The sequence below is a fragment of the Lonchura striata genome, chromosome 20 (genome assembly GCF_050655825.1).
Source record: "Lonchura striata isolate lonStrDom1 chromosome 20, ASM5065582v1, whole genome shotgun sequence".
Lineage (NCBI taxonomy): Eukaryota > Metazoa > Chordata > Aves > Passeriformes > Estrildidae > Lonchura > Lonchura striata.
Window position 1 is genome coordinate 8,429,278 of NC_140722.1, and position 13,898 is coordinate 8,443,175.

At 63.8% G+C, this 13,898-nt stretch overlaps 2 protein-coding genes across 2 annotated transcripts; one reads left to right on the forward strand and one right to left on the reverse strand.

The window, feature by feature from the left end:
* Positions 1-360: 360 nt before the first annotated feature.
* FOXS1 (forkhead box S1) lies at positions 361-2,070 on the forward strand. The gene has a single exon (XM_021527407.4). It carries the CDS (start codon positions 673-675, stop codon positions 2,017-2,019), a length of 1,347 nt encoding a protein of 448 aa, XP_021383082.2. The 5' UTR covers positions 361-672; the 3' UTR covers positions 2,020-2,070.
* Positions 2,071-4,644: 2,574 nt separating this feature from the next.
* Positions 4,645-13,581, reverse strand: MYLK2 (myosin light chain kinase 2). The gene is made up of 12 exons (XM_085557763.1): positions 13,416-13,581; positions 10,676-12,306; positions 10,244-10,554; positions 9,263-9,368; positions 8,965-9,058; positions 8,735-8,844; positions 8,411-8,552; positions 8,160-8,230; positions 7,813-7,941; positions 7,370-7,522; positions 6,883-7,015; positions 4,645-6,549 (listed from the first exon to the last, which is right to left on the reverse strand). Exons 2-12 carry the CDS (start codon positions 12,259-12,261, stop codon positions 6,469-6,471), a joined length of 2,916 nt encoding a protein of 971 aa, XP_085413889.1. The 5' UTR covers positions 12,262-12,306; positions 13,416-13,581; the 3' UTR covers positions 4,645-6,468.
* Positions 13,582-13,898: the final 317 nt, after the last annotated feature.

The window sequence follows — 13,898 nt, forward strand, 5'->3', positions numbered from 1 at the left end:
TGGCAGGAGTGAAGGCAGCAGCGCGGTGCCTGTTAGCTGCTCTGCTGACCTGGCAACACAGAGGGTTGTCCCAAAGGCAGTCAACCACCTGTGTCTCTGTTTGCACTCATGAGCAGTGTGATGGAGCTCCTGGGGTCTGTGCTGTGCCCAGAGTTTTGGGAACAATGCCGGAACCTGGCACAGGAGCCAGCACAAGGCCAGGCTGGGGGCAGGGGCTGAGGCACTGGGGTGGGCAGGGGGCAGATGGGCATCCGAGGGCAGGCAGCACCTCAGTCCTGCCAACATCCCTCACTCAGCCTCACTCCAGACCCAGCCAGAGCCCGGCTGCTCACCGTGAGCAGGACAGGATGAGAACCAGGTCGTGGGAACCTTCCGTGGGAAAGGGGGCTGGGGAAGCCGGGGGCTGCGCCCGCCTCTGCCCTGGGGAGGCCGGGGCCGTGCCAACCGCGGGGCCACTGGCTGCCGGCCGCAGGTCTTGGCGGCGCATCCGTTTGTCTGTCCGCAGGGACCGGTGCTGGACGGCAGAGCCCTGCTCCGCCCTGGGCGGCCCCTCAGAGGAGGGGCCCGCCGCCCCCTCGCCGGCGGGGCTTTAACGGGCCGTGCTGGGGCCGTGCGGCAGAGCGGGGCCGGCGGGATCAGCGGCGGAGCCGAGCGGCGGGGCCGGCAGGGAGGATGCAGCCCGACCTCCCCGTCGGCGACGCGGCGCTGCGCAGCCCTCCGGCCCCTGAGCCGGCCGGCGGCACCTTCCCCAGCGCTGAGGCCACCAAGCCACCCTACAGCTACATCGCCCTCATCACCATGGCCATCCAGAGCGCGCCCGAGCAGCGCATCACCCTCAGCGGCATCTACCGCTACATCATGGGCCGCTTCACCTTCTACCGCGAGAACAAGCAGGGCTGGCAGAACAGCATCCGCCACAATCTCTCCCTCAACGAGTGCTTCGTCAAGGTGCCCCGTGACGACAAGAAACCGGGAAAGGGCAACTACTGGACCCTCGACCCCGACTGCTACAACATGTTTGAGAACGGCAGCTTCTTGCGGCGCCGCCGGCGCTTCACCAGGAAGAAGGGTGTGCGGGACGCACCGGGCACTGAGGGAGACGAGGGGCGCGGCAAGACCCCCAGGCAGCAGGGGCAAGGGCTGCCCGCTGCCCCGCTGCCGGACGAGGGGAAGGCAGAGGGGGGCTACAGCTCGCCGTCGGCCACAGGACGCCTGCCGAGCCCTGCCGCTCTCTCAGAGGGCGCCGGGGCGCCGGGGTGCACCGAGCCCTGGGCCCGGCGTCAGCCACCCAAGGCCAGGCAGCCCTGCCTGTACCTGCCGGAAATGGCACAGCCCAAGGGGCCGTTCTTCACGCCCCCCGAGAGCCGCCCGCCCAAGGAGACTGTCTTCGGGGGGCTCCCGGCGGCGCTGCAGCTGCCCCGGCCAGGTCAGTACCCATTGCCCAGCGAGCGCCCGGCCCAGCACCAGCACCCTGCCCTGCTGCCTGCCCTGCTGCCCACCCAGCACAGGGACCCCCCGCAGGACTCACCGGCCACCCCAGACACCCCCCCAGAGCAGCTGGAAGGCAAGGAGCTGGCTGCCACTGGGTTGGGGCCATGTCAGCCATTCGGGCAGGTGCCACCTGCATTCCCTGGCAACCTGCTGGGCACGGGCAAGCCCTCCCCATCGTGCTTCCTGGAGGGAGAGGGCTACACGCAGCCCCACCTGCCCGTGTTCGGCTCCTTCAGCCGGCCGGGCCCCGAGGCGCTGGGCAGCAGCTATCAGTGCCGGGTGCAGGCGCTGAGCTTCTGCGTGAAGGAGCGGCCCTGCAGCACAGCGCTGGAGCATCTCCTGGCTGCAGCCCCCCCGGCCTCCACCGCCCCCCGCCAGCCACCCTTCGGGGCCATGGGGCCACGGGCAAGTGAGCAGAAGGAGCCATGGGGGCCGGGGACCACGATCCCACTGCAGGGGGGGAATGGCTACCCCCTGGGGCTGCCCCCCTGCCTCTACCGGACACCCGGCATGTTCTTCTTTGAGTGAGGGACTCCCCACCCCGGGAAAACCCAGCACCTAATAAAGCACATTCCCCAACGCTGCCTCTGTGGTCTCTATGCCCCATTCGAGGTGGGCAGTGGGCAGGGGCAAGCTGGGGATCCTCAGCCCCAGCCCAGGTGCTGGCTGGGGGGCACATGTGCCCAAGGCCAGCCTCCATCCCCACCAGTCCCTCCATCAGTGAGCACTGACTGAATGGTGAGGCCATGTGGGGATGGGGAATGGCCTTGGTCAGGGCACCTACACCCAGGTCGTGTGTCCCAGAGAGATGCTGGGGACAGGGTCCTGCCACAGTGTGGGGCCAGGAGCCCCTGAAGCACCATCCCATGGTAGTACGAGGGAACTTCGTTCCTGGGGGTCAGGGGAATGGGCTGCAGCAGAAGTTATCCCCCAGTGGAGCCTCACTGTCACCTCCCTGGGCCTGGGACCCCTCCAAGCTGTTTTTTTCACAGGATGTCACACGTGGCACCAGCCTCTGTGTGTGGCCCTGCAAATGAACCCGTGTTGCCCCAGAGTTTGCAGGGAGGCACCAGGGGTTGTAGCACAGTGTGGAGGCTTTGCTATGGGGGGACAGGGCTCCCTCCCCTCTCTGTCCTTGCTTGTGGCTGTGTCAGTGCTTGGCTGGAATTCCAACTAGTCCCTGCAGACTCCGAGACCAGGGCAGCCCCAAAGATGGGCTGTGCCAGGGGCTGCAGCTCTGATGGGAACAGCCTGGAAAGTGGATTCCTCCAACCTGAATCATGCAGGGTGGCTGCCAGTGAAGAGGCACCAGCTGAGTCACCGCTGTTCACACTGGGCTGGGCACAGGGATATGCCCCAACTGGCCCAACTGGGGCCATTGGAGTGGGCAGGGTCCCCACACAGCCCCAGGATGGGACCTGGCCACCAGCTCCTTCCCACACAGCGCTGGAACACCCAAGTCAGCACCTCTGAGCACAGGAGTGGGGCCAGAGTAATGCTGGAAAAATGAGGGGGCTGTGCTTGCACCCCTCATCCTGCCAACCCCAGGCTGGGAGCGGGACCTCCCCAGGAGCAGCAACACCCAGACCCCATGGCACAGCCAGCCCTAGGATAGACACAGCGTTGGCAGGGGCTCTCCGTGCTGATGTGAAGACCAAATTTGTGTCAAAGTCCCCCCAGCTCCCCAAGGCCAGGGGGACTCCAGTTTGGCCAGTCTCGGGGGTCTCTGCGGGGGCCGTGCTGGCACGGAGGAACACTGCCGTCACTCGGGGACCGGGAGCACCGCGGCCGCGGCCGCTCTGTTATCAGCCCGCAGTCTGCTGCTGCTGCGCCATGGCTGAGTCCCAGCCCCGGGCAGGGCAGGGGGGCCGCCCTTCATCGTCGGGGACTGCCACTCAGCCCTAGGCCGCTCTTTTCTCCCTTTTTTTTCCCCTACCCAGTGGAAAACAATATTTGAGCGCCTACATCATGCTGGCGTCTCCGGAGCGGCCGGCGGCGAGCGCGGCTGACCTCAGCCCCCTCCTTCGCACGGTCCCCGGGGGCGCGGGAGGAAGCAGCCGTGCCCGGGGGCCGTCTGGTTCCCACGCAGCGTGGCCGGGCCCATCGCCCGCCGCGGCTGGGAACACACGGCCCCGGCCCCATGCTGTGCCCGAGATGGGGTCCCTGTGCTGGGAGCAGCGTGGCCCATCTCGCTGTCCCCCAAACTGCAGCAGCCGCTAGGGATAGGGATGGGCGCTCCTGTCCTGCGCTGCCCGGGAGCGCAGATCAGAGCCGTGCGCTCTCCCAGCGCTCCCCTTTCCCGTCCTCACCCTGACTGCCGGTCATGGACCCGCTGTTCTCCCAGCTCTGCCTCCTCCCTGGCTCGCTCCCGGCTCGCTGTGGGTGGCCCGATCCCCCGCCCGCTCGCCCGTTCCCATCCTGGGCCGTGCCGCGGCCGGGCCTCGCTGCACCCGGTCACGGGGCGAACCTGCTGCGCTGCCGGCGGCGCTGCCAGGTGCCGGAGGTCTGCCCGCTCCCCTCCTCTCCCCGCACTGCCTGCGGGGATCCTTCCTTCTGCAGCAGGGTGCGTGCCACAGGGACAGGGTGCATGTGGAATGTGTGCTGCTCCACGCTCCGGGGATGGATGCTGAGGACACACGCGTGCACATCCAGACTGCGCCGTGCATCCGTGGGGGTGATGAGGACCCCACGTATAAGGGATGGACCTGGCTGGATGTGTGCTGGACCAGGAGCATTTAGCTCCAATGGGACCAGTCAATTCCAAGCAGCTTCAGGGGCTCACGAGCTATCTGTTGGGAGCATAGGATGGGATCACAGCTACTTCCATGGGTGTCAGCCCTGTGGCCCCATTCATCCAGCCCCAGTGTGTGTCTCTGTAGAGCCCCAGGGTAGGAAGGAGGGGACTGGAGAGACCAAACTGGGCTGTGGGGTAGAGGTCCCACACCCTGGGTTGTGCTGGTGTCTGTGCATCCCTCTGCCGCAGATGTGCACACCCAGGGCTGCATTCAGGAACTGATCCCCTACAGCAGATCAGGATGCCAGGAATGTCCGGGGCTGATGGCCCATCTGGAAGCCCCGTGGCCACCCCACTGCAGTGCCCTGCAGCCCCTGTGGCCGTCCGGGGCCAGGGCCGGGACCGGGGCGATGCGCGGCTCCTGGGGCCAGACAGGAAGGAGACGTCACCGCCGTGGAGCGTAACTCAAACCAGATGGGGCTGCGCTGGCGTCCAGGCCTGCGGGGTGGTCACCGACAGGAACCGGTCAAAGGCTGCCGGCAGGAAGCGGCTGGGAGGGACGCCTGCGGCGGGAGCTGGAGTCCCGGCTCTGGCAGCTTTAACCACTTCAGAGCCAGCCACAGCTCCCCTGGGCAAAGGGACACCCGCACCCACCCGCCCTTGCCTGGGCATCCCACCCGATATGGGCAGATGCTGAAGATGTGAAGAGACGTCTGAATGACAGCTGATCCATCCCCCATCCATCCGGTCATTTTCCCTTCCCCCATCCCCCTGGGGTGCTCAGAGCTGTTGGGTGTGTAGACCAGAAACCCTTGGCACTATGCCTGCACAGCCCTGCCCAGGATGTACCAGGTGGTCCCTGTCCACAGCACAGCTTGGACCCATTCCCTCTACCACAGAGATGAGATTCTGCTTCCCATCTCACTTATCCTGTGACTGTCAGGCCCCACAGGTGGGAGCAGGGCCTCCCCAGCCCCCAGAGTGGCAGGTGTGAGCTGTGGGCAGACCTGTACATTTATTTACAAGAAGGTGAGCACTGTGGAGGGCTCCATTATGGGGCAGGGTCCCACCAGCCGTGGCTTCTGCCCGGTGGGGACAAGGCTGAAGCCCCTTCCCCTTGCTGCAGCCAGTGTGGGGTGGGCAGCAATGATTCCCCGTGCCTCTCCCCAGTGTTTTTCCAGCAGGCACAGCGGGCAGAGGCAGCTCCAGAGCAAACACACAGCCTTGACTTGGGGGCGGCTTAGCCATGGCAAAACCAAAGCTAGGGGACCTCTTGCCAACCCCATCCCCTCCTGCAGTGGGCAAGGCTGGATGCTGCAAATCCCAGGGGATGCCCATCCTCTGGCAGCACCGGGGAGGCCCAAGGGGGGCAGGCAGAGAGGACGGGGGTCGGGACAAGGCGCGGGGCTGGAGCAGCACCCTCTCCCCGGTCGCAGCAGTCCCGCGGAGCCCCGCTCGGGCGGGGGAGCGGTTCCGGTGCGTTGGTGGTCGGCTGAGCGGTGCGGCCGGAGCGGGGAGCGCGGCCCAGCTGCTCTGCATTAGCCCGCCTCGCTCATCGCGATCTGCCGGGGACGGGTGAAGCAGAGGTTGTGTTTTTCCCCCGCTGGCAGAACCGAAGGGCAGGGAGGGCAGGAGGAACACAAAGCCTCCTTCTTTCCTCGTTGGCTCCCAGCTGGGGACGCCGCTGGAAGCGTGCTTGCTGCTTCCTCCCTTCCTGTGCGAGCAGCAGCTCGGGCCAGCTCCGCTCCCACATGGCCAGCTGGCCAGGAGGAGGTGCCTGAGCCCCGGCTCCGGTGCCAAAGCACCGGGGTGAGGGTCCGCGGGGTGCTCCAGGATCATCGCCGAGCCGCAGAGCTGGGAAGGGAGGCCGGGCAGTGCAGGGGCCAGCGGCAGTGAAGGCAGGCAGGGCTGCGGCATTTACAGGCAGAGAGGCACATTTTGAGTCCAAAAGCAGCAAGCACCAGGTGGCCGAGGCAGCGGGATCACACCGGAATGGCCTTCCTCCTCCGAGGGCACGAGAAGGAAGCGTGAGCAGAGCAGAGATGCTGCAGGTCAGGCATCACACAGCCAGGCCAGGGCCAGAGCTGAGATCAGAAACCTTCACTCCGGAGCAGCCTCACAGTCTGAGACCCAGCAGTGATGTGGTCCTGAGCGCAGTGGGACCAGCTCGACAGAGCTGCTCCAGACTGGTGGGGGTCCCTCAAGTGGCTCCTTTCTGGCCTCGGCTCTCCTGGGAGCCCAGCTCAGATGCCCAGCGCTGTCAGGGACCCTGAGCTGGTGATCTTCCTGAAGCGGTTGGCAGCGCACACCCCGATGAAATTTTTCTGTGAAAGGGGAGAAGAAAGATTCTCATTCTCTGGCAAGGGCTGTGGCACCAAAGGTTGAGCCAGACTCCACTCTGGGGCCTGACGCTACTCCTGCCCCTAAAAGCTGCCCTTGGGATCAGCTCAGGAATAACCACCACAAAGGGACCTATGCTTGATAGGGGCATCCCTGCTCAAGGGTCCCCAGCCCTGTGTCCCAGCTGCCAGCAGCACAGCAAGACGGAGCCATTCTCCATACTCCAGATGCCATCCATCAGGACAGGAGGAGTCTGGCAGCCCCCTCCCAGCCCCCTCAGAAGCTGCTGACCCTCATGCCCTGGCCAGACCCCGCACCTTCCAGCGGCGCCTCATGACGTATTTCTTGAGCAGCACTTGGGACTTGAGCCGCCGGTTGGAGCGTTTGGCTTTTTCTGCCAGGTTGTTGAGCCAGGGATGCTGCAGGCACTGGTCAGCACTCATCCGAGCACTGGGAGAAAGATGAGCCCACATCAAGCCCCTCACCCCCAACCACCCCCATCTCCAGCCACTCCAGAGCCCCAAAACCCCACAGCCCTGCAGGCAGGAGCCAGATGGAAGGATGTGCCCAGGGACTGGTGGGGCAGGGCAGGATGCTGAGGGCTCCAGCACATCCTGCTTGGGACAGGTGTCCCTGCAGGGATACAGGGCTCTGTTGGGGACAATCAGAGTGGGGCAGAGCCCCATGGGGTTAATGCAGGACTCAGGGGATGCTGCTGGCTCTGGTGAAGAGGCAGCATGTGGTACCCAAGCCAGCTCTGGGGATGCCCATCCCAGGACCCCATGGCCACTGCCAGCCTCACACCTCTTATCCTTGATGATGAGGTTGGAGACAAAGTCCTTGGCCTCATTGGAGACACTCTCAAAGGTCTCCTCGTCGAAATACCAGTTGGCAGCTAGGACATTGTTGAGTGTCTCGGTGTCATCGTCACCCAAGAAGGGAGAGAGGCCGCTGAGCCTGGGGGTGCAGAGAGGTGAGGAGTCAGGTGCTCTCAGGCTTCAGCACCTCCCAGACCCCCTGGAACAGAGCCAGTCTGGCCAGGGATGTTCCAGGGATGTGCTGCCACCATCCTGAGCCTCTTCATGCTCCCCCAGCCACACACAGCCCCCTCCACATCCAGGACCCACCCCCCCACCCCTGCCACCAAGCAGCCAGGTGCCTGGGACAGCTCTGCACCCAGAGGAGCTGTGCCCCAGCTCTGCAGCTCCCCAGCACGGCTCTGACAGCCCCTGCCCAGCCTGACGTACAGCATGTAGGTGATCACACCCATGCTCCACATGTCCGTGGTGTAGGAGACCTGCTCGTAGTTGACCACCTCAGGGGAGAGGAATTCAGGGGTGCCAAAGTTCACTTTCAGCTTCTCATTGGGATTGTACCTGCAACCGAGGAGGGGTGCAAGTCAGTACAATGGGGACAGGCTGCTCCCCCAAACCACTGCCCCCCTCTCAGCAGATGCTGCCCTCCCCAGCTAGTCAGGGAGTGCCATAGGCAAAATAATGGCCTAGAGCAGGTCCTGAGGCTCCTGGTACCCAAAGGCACACACAGATGAAGGGTGGAAGGGGAACAGGGACAGAGCTGAGAAAGAAAACCTCACCTTCGAGCCAGCCCAAAGTCGATGATCTTCACCATGTGCCCGGTGGCAGCGACGCAGAGGATGTTCTCAGGCTGTGGGGACAGGGTGACCATTGCCTCACCACCAGGAGGGGACATCCCCACTGCACAGGTCCAGCAGCCCATGGGTCCTGCAGCTGACCCCCACCAGAGCAATGCTGACCCGCAGGTGTCCCTCCCACAGTGTCCTGCTGTCACCCTTGGCCCTGTCATTGTCAGCCCCCAGCCCCACACCTTGAGGTCGAGGTGGAGGACGCCCATGTGGTGCATGAAGCGGATGCCCTCGCAGATCTGCCGCACGAACACCATGCAGTCCACCTCCGTCAGGTGGTAGTCGTCGTCGATGATCCGCTCGAAGAGCTCGCCACCCTCCACGCTGCATGGAGACGGACCAGGGGGTCACTTTGGGAGAACTCTCTGCCCCAAGCCATCCTCCTGTAGAGCTCCTTGCCCTCCTGAGGAGACTGGCCCGGCTCTACCAAGGGGGTGCTGAGCAGAGCCAGAGTGGGATGGAGCACTTTGGGGTTGGACAGCCCCAAGGTAGGCACAGGCACTCACAATTCCATGAAGAGGATGATCTCCCGGGGCGTTTCGATGGCATCGTAGAGCTGGATGAGATTGTGGTGGTTCAGCTGGTTCATCACGTCGATCTCCAGCAGCACCATCTCCTGCAGAAGGAGCCCCGTGTGGGGTGTCAGCCCTGGCTGTGCCACTGGGACGGGCTGTGTCCCCACACCAGGGGCACGCAGAGTGTAACACTGCCACCACCTGCCCGGCATCATTCAGACCTTGTCCTTTGCTCCCTGCTTCCGGATCACTTTGGCTGCCAGCTTGAGCCCCGTCTCCTTCTCTGTGCACGTGTGGACTTCACCAAACTTGCCCCTGTGGAGGGAAGGAGGAAGGGAGAGAGGGAGAAGTGCCCCCACCATCAGCCACCCAGGCTGCTGGGGACCCCCACACCTCACTGTGGTGCTGCTCTGCACTGCCCCAAGCACCCACACATCATGACCACTGACACAAGACCACTGCCCAAGGCTGGAGAGCAGCTTGGACAGTGCCAGGAGAAGCACTGGGGCCACTCCTTACCCTCCCAGGATGTTCTTGGAGTTGAGGCTGAACTGGGAGCTGACGCTGGCGGAGCGCAGGGTGACGATGCGATGAGCGAAGGGTGCTGGCGGCGGAGGGACATCATCTGCCCAAGAGAAAGGATGAGGTGAGAAGGGGATCTGCTGTCCAGGGGACCCCACTCTGGGTACCCCGGGCTGCCCTGATGTGGAGTGAAGACAGGCACCCAGCCAAGCCTGTGGGTACAGGATGTGGCCAGGCACTGCGTGCTGGGCTGTGAGCCAGAGGTTCACAGCCCCAGCCTGGGGTTGCACTGGATAATGCAGCAACCCTGGAAGGGTCCCTGGCTATTGCCCACAGCATTGTCCTGCTGCATGGCACCAAGCCTGCTCCATGGAACCCACTCACCTCCATGGCACCCATCCCATTGCACAGCACCCACCTTACTTGACAACAGCCACCCCCACCAACCCACACGTCACATTTACCCTTTCCAGGCCATGTCATTGTCTGTCACCCTCTCCAGGCCAATTCCTCCTTCCATGCCACCACCTCCTGCTCATAGTCCCAGGACAGATCCCACTCAGGAGCACTCCGTGCACACATTCCTGAGCCACCCTTTCCCAGCTGAGGGCAGGACCCAGCCTCACAGGGATCCCCACAAGCACCCACTGCCCCAAAGCCCTGCCATCCCCACAAGGACAGTGGTGCAGGATATGAGGACATGCTGTCCCCTGCCACCAGCCAGACAGTCACTGTCACTCCCCAGGCTCCTCTTCCTCACAGTCAGTGTGGCCAGAGCAGGCCAGGAGGGACGCGACGTATTTAGCCCTGTTTACAGTGAAAGGGGAGCTCGGAGGCCACCGGGCAGGTGACAAGCCAAGGACAGGAGCTGGCAGCACGGAGGGCAGTGTGGGCAGCAGGCAGGGCCAGGGGTTCCCCGGCTGTCACTCCACAGAGTGTCCAGAGGATAAGGAAAAGACAGCTACCTCATGACCTTACCCAATATCTCAGAAGGGTCTTCCTTCCCAAAATCGGGGGTGAGGTAGGGGCTGGGGGGTGGCTTTGCCTCTGTCAAAGATGGTTCCACCACAGGTCCAGGCTGCTCCACCACCCCAGCAGGATCTGGGGGCTGTGCTGTGGCACTGGGCAATGTCCTTTCCTGAGGGGTGCCAGGGGGTTCCAGGGGCTGTAGGTCCCCCAGGGCTGGTGGGCCAGAGCCAGGCTCTGTCAGACCCTCTTTCAGCTCCACCATCGTGGACTCCTCTTCTATTGTCTCCATCTCTGCCACCTCTGCCCAGGGCTGCTCCTGCCTGGAAGCAGGAGTGGCAGGTGAGCAGAGCCCAGCCATCAGCTCCCGAGCCCAGCACCCAGAGACCCCGGGCTGCCTGGAGCAGTGAGGGGGATCCCCCCATCCCAGCAGGGTGTGGGTACCTGTGGCAGGCAGCTGGGCAGCTCAGGCTCTGCAGCAGAGCTGGGCGCGGGGCCTCGGGGATCGTTGGTGGCTGTCCCTCTGTCCCCTTGGACACTTCCTCCCCTTCACCCTGAGCCTTCACAACAGCCATGGCCGCTGCCTCCGTGGGCTCCACAGCCCCATCCCCAGCCTCTGCTCCAGGCGTGGGAGGCTCCACCTCTGCAGCTTTCTTCCCTCCATCCTGAGCCTTTGCAGCAGCAGGGACCTTCTCCTTTTCAGAATCTTTCCCTTCATCCCCAGCCTTTGATGCAACTGTGGATTTTTCCACCTTTGCAGTTTTCTTCCCTCCATCCTGAGCCTTTGCAGTAGTTGGGACCTTCTCCTTTTTAGAATCTTTCCCTTCATCCCCAGCTTTTGATGCAACTGTGGATTTTTCCACCTTTGCAGTTTTCTTCCCTCCATCCTGCACCTTCACAGCTGCTGGGGATTTCTCCTCTGCAGGCTCTTTTTTGCCTCCACCTTGAGCCATTTTTTCAGCTGGTGTTTTCTCTGCCTTTGCTGCTGCCTTCTCTCCATCCTGAGCCTTAGCAGTATCTGGGGCTTTCTCCTTTGCAGGAATTGCAGCTTTCTCCTTCACTGAATCTGGGGCTTTTTCCTTCACTGGAGCTGGAGGCTTCTCCTTTGTGGGCTCCTCTTTGCCTCCATCCGGAGCCTTTTTAACTGCTGGGGCTTTTTCTGCCTTTACCTCTTTATTCTTCCCACTCTGAGCCTTTGCAGCATTTGGGGCCTTCTCCTTTGCAGCAGCTGTGGTTTTCTCCTTTGCAGGCTTGGTATCAGCTGGGGCTTGCTCTGCCTTTGCATCTTGCTTCCCTTCATCCAGAGCTTTAGCAGTGGCTGGGACCTCCTGTTTTGCAACCACTGTGATTTTCTCCTTTGCAGGCTCTCCTTTGCCTCCATCCTGAGCCTGAGCTGCAGCCAAGGGTGTCTCCTCCACAGGTTTTGCCTTCCCTCCTTTTGAGTTTGCTGCAGCCAGAGCCTTCTCCTCAGTGGACTCTGCTTTTCTACCACTCTCAGCCCCTGACCCACCAGGTATTTCCTCCTTCTTGGACTTGTCCTTTCCTCCATCCTGTGCCTCAATTACAGCCTGGCCCTTCCCCTCCATGGGCTCATCCTTCCCTCCATCCTCAGCCTTTGCAGCAGCTGAAGCCTTTCCTCCTTCGAGCTCTCCTGCAGCTGGAGCTTTCTTCTCCCCAGGCTTCTTGTTCTCATCCTTCCCTACACCCTGGGCCTCAGTGGCAGCCAGCACCTTCTCCTCTGTGGATGCTGCCTGTCCTCCATCAGATGCTGCCTGTCCTCCATCATGCTGCACAGCCGAAGCCTCCTCTCCTGGAACAGCTTCCCGTCCATGCTGGAGCTCTGGAGCAGCCAGGGCTGTCTCCTGCTCGGGCTCGCTCGTCCCTCCACCAGCCTTCTCCTGCCCAGGCTCATCTGTGCCTTTGTGCTGTGCCACGGTGGCGGCTGGCGCTGTCCCCCGTTGTGGCTGGGCAGCCCGGGGGCCGCCAGCCCCGCCGGTGTCGGCATCACCCGCGCCTCCACCCCGCTCCATGGGACACTCCAGGTGCCCTGCGGTGCTCCCGGTCCGGCGAGGCTCCTGCGGGAGAGAAAGCAGCAGCTGAGGGCTCGCCGGACCCGATGCCCTGCAGAGGGAACGGCAGGGCTCAGGCAGAGGCTCTGCTGCTGCATGGGTGCGCTGCTGCAGGGGTGAACTGCTGCAGGGGTGCGCTGCTGCAGGGGTGAACTGCTGCATGGGTGCGCTGCTGCAGGGGTGCGCTGCTGCATGGGTGCGCTGCTGCAGGGGTGAACTGCTGCAGGGGTGCGCTGCTGCAGGGGTGCGCTGCTGCAGGGGTGCGCTGCTGCAGGGGTGGGCTGCTCCCATGCAGCCGGGAACCGTGCCCCTGCCACCCAGCCGGCGGCTCCCGGGCCGGTGGCACCGATCCAGGGACCCCACGTGGCCACCGGTCCCATTGTGCCCCGATATCTGCCCCGCGGTGACTGATCGATGGCCTGACCCCGGCACCTGTCACCAGGTGCCTGGGGCCTCCGACGTGCGAACAGCCAGGGTGACAATTCAAGGCCACATCCCACCATGGCAGGGCAGGAGACAGCGGCTCTGGCCCCGGCTGGCAGTGGGGATCAGGAGAGGTGAGCATTCCCGGCACGGCCCCACCATTGCTCCCCACAGGAGGTCCAGCCATGCAGGCAAGCCCCATCTGCTCAGGGGCCACACAACCCCCACACCCAGCAGCCGCCAGCGCTGCTCGTGCCCCTGCCCAGGGGCACCAGCTCTGCCAAGGGCACCTGTTGGTACCTGTACCTACACTGGCCTCCAGCCCAGCACCTGATCCCCAAATCCCCTGGGTTGTTCTGCCCTGGGCTCCACTGCCCTCCTGTGCCCGTCATCTTTCCTCACTCTGTCCCAAAACACCTCCCTGTGCAGCCGTCCAGAGCCCAGGACAGCCCAGCCCCAGAATAAACCCAGCAGCGACCATCCCAGTAGCAGGGAAGCTGTTTGCTGGCCTACTAGAACAGGAGGTGTAGCAGAGCAGTCCCTGGGAGAGCGTTCCCACATCCCACAGCTCAGCACAGGAAGCCCGTGGGGATGGAGGTGTTCTTCCCTGGGCTGGGGGCTGCACTATCCGCAGGACCCCCCACCACTACACCCCAAATCAGAAGCCATGGAGACCCCCCCGGCCCCGTTACCTGGTGCTGGTGCAGTGGGTGGTCAGGGGGGCAGCATCCGCGCTGTGGCAGTGCCGGAGGGAGGGAGCAGCCTCTTCTATCCCGGGTGTAACGGAGCCGGATTAGCCGGGCAGAGGAGGATCCTTTACAGCAGCGGGAGCCGGCCCACTTCGCCTTTCCCAGCACCTGTTACTGCTGGAGCCCGTTCAAAGGACACGCCACTCTCGCCTGTCCCCCGTGGGCTGGGGACACACACATAAGGGGCAGGGGGAAGGGATGGATTCGCCTCCCGCTCCAGCACAGCACCACAGGGAGGGCTGGCACTGGACACGGTGGCACCCCAAAACCATCCCATGGGGGTGGCCTGGGTGAGCTGGACAGGATTCAGGTGACTAAGGCCCTCCAAAGTGCCCACAGGTGACACAAGGATACTGGCCAACCCACGGGGATGGTGGCCAGGAGCAGCTGGTGATGGTGCTGGTCCCTGTGCTGGTGAGCTGTGGC

Bases quoted from the DNA above. Each gene is read 5' to 3' on its own strand.
- MYLK2 (XM_085557763.1), bottom strand. From the start codon at position 12,261: ATGGAGCGGGGTGGAGGCGCGGGTGATGCCGACACCGGCGGGGCTGGC. The intron at 9,369-10,243 runs GTAAGGTCATGA...TCTCTTGGGCAG, and splicing joins AGACCCTTCTGAGATATTGG to ATGATGTCCCTCCGCCGCCA. The intron at 7,523-7,812 runs GTACGTCAGGCT...CTGCACCCCCAG, and splicing joins GGTGTGATCACCTACATGCT to GCTCAGCGGCCTCTCTCCCT.
- FOXS1 (XM_021527407.4), top strand. From the start codon at position 673: ATGCAGCCCGACCTCCCCGTCGGCGACGCGGCGCTGCGCAGCCCTCCG.